The sequence below is a fragment of the Primulina huaijiensis genome, chromosome 17 (genome assembly GCF_012295235.1).
Source record: "Primulina huaijiensis isolate GDHJ02 chromosome 17, ASM1229523v2, whole genome shotgun sequence".
Classification (NCBI taxonomy): domain Eukaryota; kingdom Viridiplantae; phylum Streptophyta; class Magnoliopsida; order Lamiales; family Gesneriaceae; genus Primulina; species Primulina huaijiensis.
Window position 1 is genome coordinate 5038197 of NC_133322.1, and position 15771 is coordinate 5053967.

General features: G+C 35.2%; 2 protein-coding genes across 2 annotated transcripts; one reads left to right on the forward strand and one right to left on the reverse strand.

Moving 5' to 3' along the window:
• The first annotated feature begins 1608 nt into the window (after window positions 1–1608).
• Window positions 1609–3181, forward strand: LOC140963169 (nod factor hydrolase protein 1-like). Its single transcript, XM_073422434.1, has 2 exons — window positions 1609–2791; window positions 2893–3181. Exons 1-2 carry the CDS (start codon window positions 1678–1680, stop codon window positions 2913–2915), a joined length of 1137 nt encoding a protein of 378 aa, XP_073278535.1. The 5' UTR covers window positions 1609–1677; the 3' UTR covers window positions 2916–3181.
• A 4216-nt stretch (window positions 3182–7397) lies between these two features.
• Window positions 7398–14990, reverse strand: LOC140962764 (protein INVOLVED IN DE NOVO 2-like). The gene is made up of 7 exons (XM_073421744.1): window positions 14843–14990; window positions 12478–13516; window positions 12211–12392; window positions 11276–11365; window positions 10895–11182; window positions 10107–10316; window positions 7398–7792 (listed from the first exon to the last, which is right to left on the reverse strand). Exons 2-7 carry the CDS (start codon window positions 13394–13396, stop codon window positions 7556–7558), a joined length of 1926 nt encoding a protein of 641 aa, XP_073277845.1. The 5' UTR covers window positions 13397–13516; window positions 14843–14990; the 3' UTR covers window positions 7398–7555.
• Window positions 14991–15771: the final 781 nt, after the last annotated feature.

Below are 15771 nucleotides of genomic sequence, written 5' to 3' on the forward strand. Positions count from 1 at the left end.
TGAGTGGAGTTGCTTAACTGAACTTTGATTTGGACTATTCTCATATGATGAGTCCAAACAGAAGTTAAATTCTTTATTTTGAGTATCGATATATATAGTTTTATACCAAAAAAAAATATATTTTTAAATTTATATATATTATTTCGGTATTTCTGTATTTCGGTATATTCAGAAAATTTCAAATTTCATACCGTTACCATATCGAAAATTTCGGTATCGGTACCATACCGTACCGAAAATTTCAGTATACCAAAAATTTCGATAAATTCGGTATTTTTTGGTACGATAACCTCGGTATACCGAAAATTCGGTATTTTTTTCCACCCATAAGCCTGTCATATAGGATTTTGTCCAATACGATTTATCTGGCTATTGAGTTAGTTCGGAATTTACCTAAACACATAGAAGAGTAGCGACAACAGATTTCGTAATGTAATGATCATGGGTCATTAGGATGAACCAACATGGGCCTCGACCCATACCCATGCACCACTACTGATCATGTGTCGTTAAGATGGTCCATCATGGGTCCTAGCCCATACCCATGCACCGCCACTTATAGAATATCTCACCCCTGAAAAGTGGTTTCTTTCGCCTCCCCCAGGACCTCCAGGCTCAAGTACCTAGATTCTTAAAGTGTTGGTACCAGTTGGGCTAGGGGTGAGATATTCTATGGGTGGCGGTACATGCATATGGGCTAGGGCTCATGGTGGACCGTCCTAATGACCCATGATCAGTAGTGGTGCATGACCCATGGGTCGAGCCTATGTTGGTTCAGCCTAATGATCCATGATCGTTACATGTAAAGTGATCAAAATATCAATAAAAAAAGTACCCCTCAAATATTTTCTTGAATATGTCAGTAAACTCCACCCACAAAATTCCACTAGCTAGCAACACACTTGTTCAATTTTATTACTGCAATGTGTTTTTGAACTAGTCTAAACTTTTAATTTAATTATACAATCATGAAGGGCAAGGGGCGGCTTTGTCTTCCGAAAAAATATTGATTAAATATTAATTACTCTAACATCTTATAATCTTCATAATATTAACTCGATGTTGTCACATATTTCATAAATCAATTTAATATTTTAATGTATTAATGATGCAATATTGGTCAAATAACATTCAAAACACTTTATACATGCGGCTGACATTTGTCAAAATAGGATAATATTTTTTATCTATGGTACACATGGTAGCGTCGACGTCAACTTGGTGTCATATTATTTTAACTGGATCACATAATTTTGAACGGTAAAACGATAAATCACATAAAATCTTTACTGGATCATCATCGAAAACCCAACTGCTCTAGCCATTGCCTTGGTCATCCGAACCATCCAACCTAAGACATATCCTGTAAAATAGGGTGTCAGAGATGGAAACAAAGACGTGAGCAACAATCGCCCAATACGAAAATGTATGAGTATATCGAATTTAAATTTCTTCGAGGTACCTCTTGAATGTTATTGAGAGAGTTCATATTGTTCTTGAAATTAAAAAATTAAAGTATTATTTGCAATTTTGAGAAAACAACAAATACATATCAATGGTTGATGGATTATTAAATAAACCAAATTTGGTGTTTTATGTCTATCGTATGGTATTAGATTCATTATTGGTAGTTTATAAATATCCACACAAAATACACAGAACTCAACTTGGAAAACAATGGCAATAATGAAGAAAACTTGCGCATTTGCAACATTTTTAATGGTCCTCATGAATTCATATTCTGTCAATGCATCTTCTCAAGCAATCAAAGGTGTTTATTATCCTTCATGGGCTTCATCAAATTTCTCTCCATCTTCCATTAACACGAAGCTTTTCACTCACGCATACTACGCATTCCTCACACCAAACAATGTCACCTTCAAGTTCGACATAGAACAAACTCAAGAAGCTCCACTGCTTCTGAACTTCACATCAACTCTTCATGCAAAGAATCCACCAGTCAAGACAATTTTCTCGGTCGGAGGGGCAGCAGATGGCCCAGTTTTATTCTCACGTATGGTGGCGGATTCGTCATCTCGTTCGCAGTTCATCCTTTCGAGCATAGAAGTAGCAAGAAAATTTGGATTCGATGGGGTTGATCTTGACTGGGAGTTTCCGCAGAGTCCCGAGGATATGGAAAACCTGTCGCATTTGCTAGATGAGTGGCGTGGGGAGGTCAAAAAGGAAGCGAAAGCCACCTGCAGGGCGGAGCTACTCCTCTCAGCCGCGGTGTATTATTCGGCTGATACGTTTCTTTCCGGCCCGCAAAGATCGTATCCTTCTGGTTCTATCAGCAAGAACCTGGACTGGATTAATATGATGAATTATGACTACCATGGTGGTTGGGACCCTACTCTAACTGGAGCTCAGGCAGCACTCTTCGACCCCAAAAGCAACTTGAGCACGAGTTACGGAGTTGAGTCATGGATCCGATCAGGTGTGCCACTGAGCAAGTTGATCATGGGCTTTCCCTTGTACGGTAGGACATGGCAGCTCAAGGACCCAAGATCATATTTCATCGGTGCGCCCGCGGTTGACGTGGGACCAGGACCGGATAAAACCGGAGTATTGACTTATGCCGAGGTGGTAAAGTATAATAAGGATCACAAGGCTAAGGTAGTACATGACATGGAGACTGTGTCAGTATATTCTGTGGCAGAGGCAATATGGATTGGATACGATGATACTAAAACAGTGGCCGTAAAAATTGGTTATGCTCGAGCTCTTGGACTTCGAGGGTACTTCTTTTGGGCTGTTAATGGTGATTATAAATGGAAAATTTCGAAAACGGGTACTTTATTGTTTCACAGATCTGATATTCTGTTTCTTGTATTTGGCTCTTTTAAAATCTTTTTGCTAACTTATGATCTTCTGGTATGTTTCGATTTGCAGCGTCGAAGTTGTGGTCTCTATGAGTGTGAGATCAGATTTGGATCGATAGGTCGAGTGCACATTTGGTTTTTCTCACGTTGTTGAATATCATTGCATGTTTTTTCTTTCCAAATGTATTCATTATGCATTGTTTCAATTCTAGAAAGACAACTTTTATTCTTTTTTATATGCATAAATTAGTGAAATGTCAAATAAAAGGAAACAATGTGATTGTCCTAGTTAATGTTTCCTTAATATTATATAAATGCTTCTTAAATAACAAGAAATTCCACAAACCAAAACTTAAACAACTCAAGTTCAAAGAGGATCAAAAAGGGATTTTTTCGTCTTCAACTTTCGCGTCGGCAGAAAAATCCCACTTGCTGTCAAAACCTAGTGTCTGGGTAAAATATCCTCAAGGCTTCAAGCTTTAACAAACTTAACTTTGTATTTTATAGAAATTGGGTTATCATGTTGAGTCCAGTTAATATAAGTTAGTATTGATGTTTACAGTATCAATATAAGTTACTCCTACCATCTGGGTACGAATGCACCATATCTGAAGATGATTAAATGAAATCGGCCCTGTTCTTGGGGAGAATTCCGAGCCTTGCCGATGGTCAGTGGAAGTTGGTAAAGATGTTTACAGTATCAATTTCTGTTTAATATGGTTGGAAGGTTGTGGTTGTGTTTGTTTACTTTGTTTGTTAGTTTGTTCTTGGCTTGGCTTTGTTACAAGTTTTCAACTCTGAAAATGGTAATCAATCCTGACAAAAAGAAACATATTTCAATTGACACTAGCAAATCACTCGTCCGTAAATTTGTGTTTCAACTTGTTCATGTTTTATCAGAAATGGGACCAGTAAACACACTCTTGTCATTTTACAAAAGAATAGCATATCTGGGACTCGTAAAGAGTTGCAAACTGAGTAAAAAACTGAAAAAAATGGCTGGCAACTAGGCGCTCCATGGTGGTTATCGACGCTAAGCATTATGATCTAGATTTCTGCCAACAACATTGATTCAAGGGACTATTAATAAATGCGGTGCACGGAAATTCCTGCATCCTTGGGAGTAAAAGAAGGTGAAAATTGATGGTTTTTAATCTTCGACTAGAAAAGGGTTCTGAAGATACCTGCAAAGGATTTGCATGAGATCCACTTTCATGATGGGGTAACCATATGATCTTTCTCTCAACCATTCAACAAAATTATCAAGAATTAGAGGTCAGGCATCACTAGAATCGTAATTCTGAAGGTCAGGAAAGCTTATCTACAAAAATAAATACATCATGTAAATGTAAACTAAATACCAAAGGATGCAATGAAAATCAAGTCATGACAGAGGAGAGAATCACCTCTTTGCAAAATCAATAGAAGCCTATCCATTGGTCCATGCTCATTACCTTGTAATCTCGCAGGACATAATATTCAAATAACTTAAGAAATAAACTATTGCAAAGTATAAGTTTGATGAAACTAAACAAGGAAAAAAAACAGATCATAGAGCAACTAGTAAATTGTGGCCAACCAAATATCCGAATGGTAGAGAAGTTGGTTTTCTAGGACCTAGATCTTGGGTTCGAGTCACATCGTGTGTGTGAACCTCTTTTTATAAAAACAAAATTAGATAGTCAGGTCAGATTTTACAGAGGCAGAAACATGAATGGCAAACTTTAACCAAAGGAAAATACCTCTTTCTCCAGTTGTGGCAGTGCTTTCTTCAATTTATTGAGAGTATCAACACGAAGAGCCTTCAAGCCTCTTAGCCACTCATCCTGATAAGTACGGGAGGCGATAAAAGATAAAAAATATACAAGATGTCTGGTAGCCACTCTTCCACTTATGAATAATTTTACTAGAACACGTGGGTTTTACAACACTTTGTATCAATTCACTTCAATCTTAGGACTTATCCAGTGCTTAATCGGAACTCCTAGTTCAATTCTTATAACCGGTTGAGACACATAGTCAAAAAACCAATACAACACTAATGTAACAATATAATGAATCCTCATATTCAAACCGTCGTTCAATTCTTCAAATGTTCTAGATAGAAATGGTTGAGTAGTTTTGACAGGAGCCCTTGATGATCTTTGATGATCAGATAAAAATTTTTTGAAGTGAGGGCTGTTGAGCAGTAGTTGTTGAGAGTGAAAAAGTGCTCATAAATCTCTTAGAAAATGCAAGCTTAGATGTTTGTTGTCTGTTTGTAAAATTTCGTTGTTGAAGCACTTGAGTTCTTCTTAGCATTCTCTATTTATAGTACTTTTTGCATCTTCGTGTTAAATGTTCGACTGTAAGTCAATAAATGAGCATTAATGCAATAGTATTGTTGTCGTCATTTCCTAATTTATCGTATACTTTAAATAATGAGTAATTTGATATTGACCAAATGTGAGAAAAAAGAACCATTGATAGCGAAAAGTAATTAGCTCTATGCTATGTTTTATTAGAGGAACAATATGATCTTCTGATGTCTTGTTTGTCGTGCATGATCAATATACCAAATTTTCTGATAAAGTAGACGAGATCCGTGTGGTTTGTATTTGAATATATCATACTCAACCGTTTATAAATGTATTTAGATATAGTGAACAATTTGAGTAACCCCTTATGCCATAGACTTGTACGCTTGTGCGGTTGAGTAGATCAAACAAGCTGCAGATGATAAAACGATTTGATAGCTTTGCATCTTGAGACCATATGAACTCATTCTTCTGAGTCTTCAGTGGGCAGCCGAGTACCTATAATACATTGCAAAGACAACTTGATCTAATACAATAAGTTATTTTTTTCACCAAAACTAAGAGATCTAACAATTTCTCTCCTTTTAATTATGACAAAACCTAAGTACCAGAAACACAAGCTATAAGAAGAATGAATTTCATTGTTACAATATAAGAAAAAAGCAGTACATCCTAATATACCTATATGCATATAAAATATCAACACATATATTACTTCCTAACCACCTATATTACCTTCTAAACTAGGAACTTCCACCACATCTCTTATGCTGATCTCTTTTTCTCTTCTCCTCTTCAGTTTCTCTTCTCCTAGCTTCATCTTGTCTTCGTCTGGTCTCTTTTTGCATTCATTGTTCCTCCCTTTTAGCATCACCTTTCTGAAAATGATATAGTATTTCTCGTAGTTGATGTCAAGTGTAGCATGAAGACTATCAATATGAGCCTTAAATCTTTGTTCAGTTTGAGTTAACTGTCCAGATAAGGTGACTATGACATTGTTGGTATGCTTCTTTGAACTATTGAACTCATTCGTGCGGAGTTTGATGTCTGATTTGAGTTCAGACACATTTCTCATAACAGCTTGGCGAAAATTGGAGATACCAATATCGGAAGCCATCAGACGACATAAAAATCGACCATGAGGCATCATACCTTTTCAAGATGAAAATTGACCTCTACAAAGTGTACATCGGCCACAATCTGATCAGTTGTGCGCCAAGCGTCGTCCTCACTGTCACTAGGTTCACACCGGTCGTCTACATTACCAGTACCCATCCCAACATCCTCCATCTTATCGTCTCCAAAGGTGCTTTCGTGATTGGGAAAAATAAGAGATGCATCTTTTGGTATGTCGGACTCGACCGGTGGAAGATCAAGAGCAGGAGATTCTACTTGTTATCTTCTAGTAATTCGATGATATATGTTATTCACATCATGAATTTTTGTTTGAATGATTACATTTCAAATATTGGCGTCAATGAGACGTTCTCCATGGAAACTTGTTGATAATTATTATATTACTTTAGTTGATTTTTATAATTGGCGATTCAAATTTATTTGATTATTATTGTGTGGCTTATTTATTTCATGCATTCTTTTCACAAATTAATGTGACATGTATTTCAAACAATCATAGATGTTTTAATCTGTTCCATAAAAATCATATTTGACGGTTTTTAATCGTAAAATCATTTATTCAAATATATATTTAAATAATTATTTCGCTTATTATACGATTTATTATAAGTATTTTATTTGATATTACAGAGAACAATATATTATAAAATAATTATATTGAATATTGTTTGAGAACTTTTTAAGTTTAACATGAATACATAATAAGTAATAAATATCTAATTTAAGTTATTATTTCAATTGTTATTTCGAGAAAGTTTATTTTACACTGAGCTTATCCGGGTGATATAGTTTTTGAGAAAAAAGGATACATAAATTCAAATTTTGGTATTTCTCGTGAAATTTGTTTTATTTTTACACTCAATGTTTATACTTATGTTTTGATTTTTATCCTCGCCTAATATATAATTATAAAAATATTAATAGATTTATTATATATAAAAATTTGTCATCACAACGCGTCGCATGTGATATTTACTTAAGATATAACTAAAAAAATTAAGAATCCCCCCTCCGATCCCAACCACGTCCATACATCCATGTTCCAGCAAACAATCTAGCCAATATTTATTTTATGTATATTATAATTTAAAAATACTTGAAATTTTCTGTAACAATATATAATTTTAAATCAATTGACTGATTTTGTATTTCAAATGCAGCCTAAGAGATAGGCTTTTTATTTTTAATTTAAAACATAAAAGTGTACGACAATTGGTCGATGATAATGTTTAAAACCAAAGTGTACAAATACAACAGAGCACCAGTCCAAGATTTAAACCGTTAGCATAATTCTAACTTTCAATCCATTCCCCTTTGTCGCTTTTGGTATCCCCATCGCTTCAATAAAGAGGTGACTCCTTCTTTCAAAGTAGCTTTCCTACCTTCTTCATAGTTCCATAGTTCAGAAATAATGTATCGCCCGCTTGGGTTGTATTCGTTTATCTCGAATAAAGCGGATATCACAGCATCGTAAGCTTTGACACCACAATTTTCTTTAAGATCTACTAGCTTTTCATCTTCTTCATTTATCACTGTCTGAAACAACAAAAGAAGTCATTGGAGGAAAGTGTTCGTAAACCATAAGATCGAGACCGGTGGCAATAATAAATTCAAGAGAATTGTGGACGACTTGCCAATTTTTAACCACTTTGAATCCAACTTCATCTTTTAATCTATTCTAGTTTAGAAGGAACTATCATGTGAATCAAATAGGATTCTGTATTTGCATTTCATCTTTCCACAAAAGATTTGTAGATAATGCATTATGTTGTGTTAAATACATAACATGAAACGGTAAGTCGCATCCATTTGCCTCAAAATTTAATTCTATTAACCATTAGTCAAATTTATTTATCTACACAATGATCTTAAAATTGGAATATTAAACATCAATTGACTTTATCATGACTACCTTACATTTCTGGTAATTGATGAACAGGTGATGCAAAATTCGTAAATTAATTTCTTGACAACAGCAAGAATCTACATTCATCAGCCACACACTTCAAGCGTTAAGGATACTAGACACTCAAATATACCAATGAAGTCATTACTTAGAAAATAATAGATTTTTACATGCATTGGATCCAGTACACTCCGTTATATTATCGAATAAAACACAGAAATTCAATGGAACTTAACTATCAAACGAGTAAAAAGGTTGTCTCAAGTAAAAATAAACAAGCAAATATGCCGTACAACTAAATAGAGTAGTCCGAATTTCATACAAGAAGCTTTGGAAGGTTAAACAAAGTAGATTTAACAGTATGATGCACAAGTTTACCACATTTAGATTATGACTGACACTCCCATCACTATAATACACATCATCGTTTCCATATATATGAATAAATGTGGAAGTTAATTCTTTAGTAAGATAGGCTGCTTTGGAAGGTTAAACAACGTAGATCTAATAGTATCATGTACAAGTTTACCAGAGTTAGATTATGACTGACACTCCTATCACTATAATATACATCATCGTTTCCAAATATCTCTATCTAAATTAAGGCTGAGGCTACTAGATTGACCAAATTGGTACGGTTGGTATGGCTTTTTTTCATTTCTTTCCCTTCTATTTTGCCATTTATTTTTTTTAACCCCAAACATGAATAAATGTGGAAGTTAATTCTATTAGTAACATATGCTGATTTAATTTTTACCATTTTAAATTTTTTAAATAAATAATTTAAAATGGTTTCATAGACCTTTATGGCTATTAATGCGACAATGAACCAACAAATGGTTCTGGAAAGAGTCCAAAGATATACTGCAAGAATCTATTAGGGCCATGTCTACAGAAAGAGTTAGTTAAAAAAAATTTTGATTCGGAATTTCAGATGCGGAATTTTATAGGAGTTGAATTGCTATTTACTTAACTGGAAAAACAACATTAAAGTGTGGAGCAAGACAATATCCAGCTGCAACTTGATAAGAAGATAGCACCACCAGCACTCAGGCTTATCTCATGAGGGTCCAAAATCTTTTAAGAAATGTAATAATTATAAACTTTTTTTGACTAAAACATTTCTTTATCTCGATTAGATAAAATCCTGTAAGCTCAAGGCTCAGACATTTAACAACTTGGCAAGCAATAAATCAAGTAGTTTGGCCTCAATGAACTAAATAAGGGATAAGCAATAAGATTTCCACAACAATTTTGTCAAATAGCTAGCCCTTAAATCCAGAACCCTACAGAAATATTACATGGTTATCACAAACTCTTCACGCACAACCTACCCTCTAAATGAGTAGCAAGGCCCTGATCAATTTGACTCACTCATATGCTCCATCATTAGGTCAAATCGATATCATCATTCGATACGATAAACAAACTTCAGTCATTCAATATCTCACTGTTAATTGGGCTTCAATTGGTAGAAATCAATTTGACCTTGTATAGAGTCTATGGGCTTTGATGCATACCTGTTAGCTGATTGATGGGGCTTGGACAGTGTAATCCCATGTTTACAGTTTGGTTTATGAACGAATACAGGTATTCTTCATTTTTTGCTTGTTTTTCATTTCTGTATCTATGTGTGTGTGTGTGTGTGTGTGTGGTGGAGGGGGGTGGTTAGAGTGTGTGGTGGAGGGGGGTGGTTAGAGAGGGTAAGATAGACAAATAGAGCAAGTGAGAAACTAAGTCATAACGCTATCAGCCTACAACTTATCAGCATCATGTTAGCGTTTGTAGCACTTGAGAGATGCAATCGACCCAAATAAAAAAGAGTGATGCTGAATTAGCTTCCACTTGAAGTACAAAAACAAACAAAGATGTCCTGATTTTTTCTGCAGAAATAGAATTCCAACCACACAAACAAATAGTCACATGAATATGTTGCTTACATACCTGATGTTTTCCATTAATTTGAACCACCTTTAAAGGATGCCATTCAGGATCTCGAAGGTACTCCTCCCAGAGAGAGCACAATTCTGTGGCCCTCTCATCGGCTTCAGCTTCACTGTATTTTCTCTTCATGGCTTCTAGAAATGGTTTGCTGTCAAGCTCCCCCATTCTCTTAACACCAATATGAGCGTTTGATGATAAATCTTTCAAGCCCTAGAAAGCAACTTTATCAAGCCATTCTCCAAATTTTATCCAAACAACGTGCTTGTATCGAGAAATATCATGTTCAGTTAGCATGCTTCTATCATAATGATTCAAGACACAAAAATCTACCCACTGGCCAGGTTGGCTCCATGGAGGAAAAAACACTTCTTCAAGTTAAAGGGTTGCCATTTTAATTATGAAATGCATGTGAAACCAAAATCAAGAGGGTAATCATGATAGAAGTACCTAACACTTTAACCTAAAATGTGGCTATATCATCAGCTCCTTCAGAAAAACACAAATTCTAACTTACAGCTTGTGCAACAAATGCATTATCCTATGTTGCTTGGAGTTGCCCGTGAGCGCTAAATAAAACATATAATCTAAAACATGTACATTGAATTTCCCATGAGCAACCTTCCTCGAGGTTCACACAGCAGGAAAGTCAATGTAAAAAAGTTGAACTGCGCTCGTGTTAGCTGTTAAATCAGTAGCTTGGCCATTCAGTCATACCCAGGCCAGATCTCATGGCAAGGAATGGTACTGAGTTTTCCAAATAAAACGAAGAAAACAAATTTGAAACTTACGTTGACTAGTTCTTTCCGCGCTTCTTGTAGTTCATCATTGCTCTTGCGCTCCTGCACAATTAAAGTTTGGTTCAATGCTTCAAAATCCTCGAGCTCTCCTTCCTTTTCCCTCAAGGACTTAAGCAGCAAATCCACTTCTTCTAGCACTTCCAGATCACCTTCCACCGCCATGTGTTTTATGACATTTAATTTACCTCTTAATTGCTCGATTTCAAGCTCCACAGCTTGTTTTGCATCCAGTTGTTTCTCCAGCAAAATTATTCTATTATGGAGGTTCTCCTTTTGTTTCTGAAATCGATAAACCCAGAATATAGACTCATGTTTAACTTTGCATCCTGGAACAATTCCAGTCACCATAAGGATAAAAGAAAAGTTAAATACCTTCTGTTCTTCAGCCAAAATCATTACTTCTTCATCAAGTTTTCTTTGCTTTTCAGCAGCAGCCTGAAGGGAGCAATTTTGCACTGCATTCTGGAAGAAAGAACGATGACATAATAACTTGGTTAGATTATAAAGATGCGGAACAATATCACAAAGAACAATATGTTGAAATTTTCAATTCTCTCAATACAACAAGCCTAAAAAAATTGTGGCGCCATAGAACTTTGGTGTGCAAACAGCAGGTTTGAATATTGGGAACTTTGTGAGAAAATAGGCACATAAAAGTATGCATTATTCAGATCTCAGGCAGTCCTGTCACTTTAAATGGAGATTTAGAAGGCTTTGTATGAAAAATGGGCCTCTAAACCAAGTGCCACAAAAGAAGATATCCTTTTGCAGGTCCACTTGCTAAAATTGTTCTTGAAGCAATTCTAAGATCTTTCCTCTATTTAGAGGTGCTACATGATGAATAGCACTGATTCCTTTAGCATAGTGGTAAACCCCAGTCATCTATAACGGTCCCCTTAAAAATATAAACAATGATAAAGCTACAATCTGCGTGGATTACAACTACCCCTTCAAGGATGACAAAAGTGGTTTCTCAAGAGTCTCATGTTATCCCGAGCGTCACAGAAGCTGCTTAGACAGCTAGATACAGGTTTACGAGATTTTATTTGAGGAAAATTGTTGCTTTGTTGACAATATAACATCAAAATGTGTAGTACAGTAAGTAAATATCAAAAAGTGAGAAATTAAATGCAGAAAGGATAAGACTAGTGTCATTCGACATCAACAGCACTCAGCCATCAGGGCACGTTTACAGCTAATTTTACAAGCATCATGATGTCCACCTTTGTTTCTGTCAAGTAAAACAAACATAGGAAATTCGAATAGAAATCACAAACAATAATGATAATAATAAAAGAGAAAGGAACCTTTTCAAGGTCTTCCGCAAGTTTTTTCCGCTCATGTTCATTATGAGTCTCACGTTTCTCCAGTTCTTGTCCCCGAAATTCAAGCTCTCTCTTTTGGTTGACCAAAAGCATCTTTAGCTTTTCATGGTCATTGAATATCTTTTTGAAATGATCTCTTGCACTTGATTCAATCTTTTTTATCTCTGATTTTGCAAAAATGGATGTGAGGATCAAATTTAAATCCATTACATTTTCTTTTTTTCAAAGTCCAAATTAGACACAACATACCTTCATTGTAAGATTGATGAAGTTTATCCTTTTCCATGATTAATAGGCTAAGAGAGCTTTCAGTCTCATTGAACTTACTCTCCATCTCAATCAAGTGCATGTTCTTTGCCTCAATAACATTTGTTAAATTACCTACAAGCTTGTTAGTTTTTCGAGCTTCTTCTTCCATGATATCCGAAACAGTTCTGAGGTCTCCAATCTTGCGAAGATTTTCTCCAACAATGTTATTAGCATTATAATCATCTGCCCTAGCAATCCATCCATAAAGATCAGCTTTCGTTTCACTTTTTGCTAACCAATTTCTTTTGCCATGTTGATTAGCATCGTAAAATTTCTCAAATGACATGGCATTGTTAAACCCTGGCCAATCTTTAACAAATTCAACAAGAGCGGTTCCTGAATGTCCTAAATAATTCCACAAAGGTCGCACTCTAGTCGGATTAAATCCTTCGCTTACCAACTTATCCCTCAACTTAGACCCGCTTCCTCCAACATAACGACCATCCTTTAATTCAGTAGGAATGTTGGCAACTATACCAATCCATGGGCAGACAAACATCTCGTCACGGTCATAATCTACAAGGGCATCAGCCTCAACAGCAGGCTCTGAAGGACCAGAATGCGCACCCATGTCATTTTCCAAGTATTTTGCCAGTGCAGCATGATTGGCCTTGTCTCTAGCAGTTCTTTTCGCTGAATTGCACTTGCCAATCCCACTTGCATGTTGCAAGAGTTCTTTATACAGATAGTCTCTCTTCTTCTTGTTAGAACAATAGGGGCAAGTATACTCGTAATCAGAGATTTTAACTTGGTGCTTACCATTCTTCAGCTCTTCATATGTCTCCTCCACATACTCCTCCACTTCAGAATCGTTTCCATCACTTTCTTCTCCGGAAACGTGCTCCATTGAACTTCTCATGAGTTTTCACCTCAGTGAATATACATACCCAACGAGAGAATATCGTTGAAAGTCACTGTGAAAGTGTTTCAAACCTGATTCTTATTTCGGTCAACACCAACCCATATTGAAATGATGCACCTACACAGAAAAGGAGAGAAAAACTGTCCAGGAATCTACATAAAGAAAAAGTATACAGCCTTTTGAACATGATACGATAAAGTACAATTGGACACAAAAGCCAAACTAAAAAAGGCTTTTAGATTTAAAAGGGGAGATAAAAAAAAATCCACACTTTTTTTAAAATATGAAAGTTAAATATCATTGAATCACATTTTAAATTACTATTGCCTTCACTACTTACTCAACAAAGGAAAAGGAAATCTGCAATCAATCTCATTTTACCCCACTCCTTTTCCAGAACAATAAAATACAATTGGCAAACTCAACAAAAATTGCAAAAGTTCAGATCTGAGTTAAACTGCACAGAACCTCGGTACATTTAATTCAGACTTCAGAGAAAAACAAAGAAAGTGTGGAAACCATTATTTCACTTTCTCAACATTGACGCTATTCAATGTGGCATAATTACAAAAACCCAAAACAAAACAGAAATTGAAAATTTCAATCAAATTATATCTTAAAATGCAGCAGTTAATGAACTTAATCAGAATAAAAGGCAAAGAGTATTGCACATGCATGTACGAAGTGAAGCATAAAATTTACCGAAAATAGAGTAATTCGCTGCACTGTAAAAATCGGCGTTCATGAAAATAATTCAAACGTTGATGAAATAAAAATCAAGTTAGATTAGAAAATTATTTATAACACCCGACTGATTAAAAAAAATTAGTTAAAAAAATAATAATATTTTAAATTTTATAAATAAAGAATTAGGTTATTAATATGAAATGCTTAAGATGATGAGCAACTAGGCTTTGCGTCAACTGCCGAGTCAGAAAATAGAAATCATCCCAAAGCAAATGCTCAAGCTTTGACTCATCACTCACTGTGTACATACAAAAAACTTAATTCTCACCAAATTAACAACGCCCATTTTTAGAGTGTGGTGAATTTCTTTAGTTTTGCGGTAAATTTCCTGCTTTGCTTCGTACATGCACGAGCAATACACTTCACCCTTCATCATGTTTATGTTCTAACTGTTTTTGCTCAGCAAATTTATGGTAAACATTTCAGTAACTAGAAGAAATTAAAGGCATAAACTAATGAAATGATGGCCAAATAATCGACATTCAAAATTTCAGAACGTTTGAGTTGAGAGTAACCAGTGCAAAATCAGAATTTTCCCCCAAATTTAAGTGACTAAACCATAACTTAAAGAAAGAAAATAATTGGGGAAAACCGAAAAGTTAGCAGAGATGGCGAAATAATCGACATTCATCACCAAACAGAAGGAATTATGGAACAAAATTCGGATTAAAACACTGAGGGAGACGATGAGAATACCGGTGCACAGTGTGGCCGCCGAAATCTCCGAAGAAGAAGAGGAGAATACCGGTGGGCGGTGATTATGAACCGCCGGCCGTATCCTGTAGCCGCAGCAAATGGCCGAGGACTGAGGAATCCTTAGACGACTGAAAAGAAAAGAGGAGAATATTTGTACTTTTTTTTAGTAATTTTTCTTTTATTATTATTAATAAATAATAAAATATAAAATTAATGAAAACTATATAAAAAAAATCTATATATGTCGGGTACCGAACCCAATCGATACCGAAAACACTATCCGACACCAACCCAAAAGAATTATCAGATTCGTATTAACATTATCACAAATTATCTGATCGACTCAGATACGTGATCCGAACCGAAATACACCCACTTCTAATCTTGTATACATGTACTTAAAAAGTCAACAATTAATAAAATATGACAAATTTATCAAATACTCTCGGAATTTATTATTTTTATTGTATGTCATATCTATATTATTCTATGTTATATCATCAATTAATTATTCAGCTATTGCCTTCTTTCCTATTAACAAACCAAGCTTTAACAATCTTCATACTGCATCTATCCTACAAAATAATTCACCGTACATGTTTAATATATTGTTTGTATAAAAATTCACACATCATCCATACAAATTACAAATATCGACCAATTGCCCTTCGTCTAGGTCTTGCAAGTTGGATAGGTAGGCTTGATCTTCTATGTTCTTCACACAATCGAGATATCGAATGAGAGATTGCATTATTGTTAATTACAATATGTGATTCGAATCACAAATGTTAGGAACTGGTCTTTAGGTATATCATTATATGTTTTGGGAAAAGATTTTGAACAAGTAAGTTTGTAACATGATTTTGTGAGATGAAGACGTATTTATTAAATTGATCTTGTAGAATCGAAGTCAGTTTTTAGTAGCATAG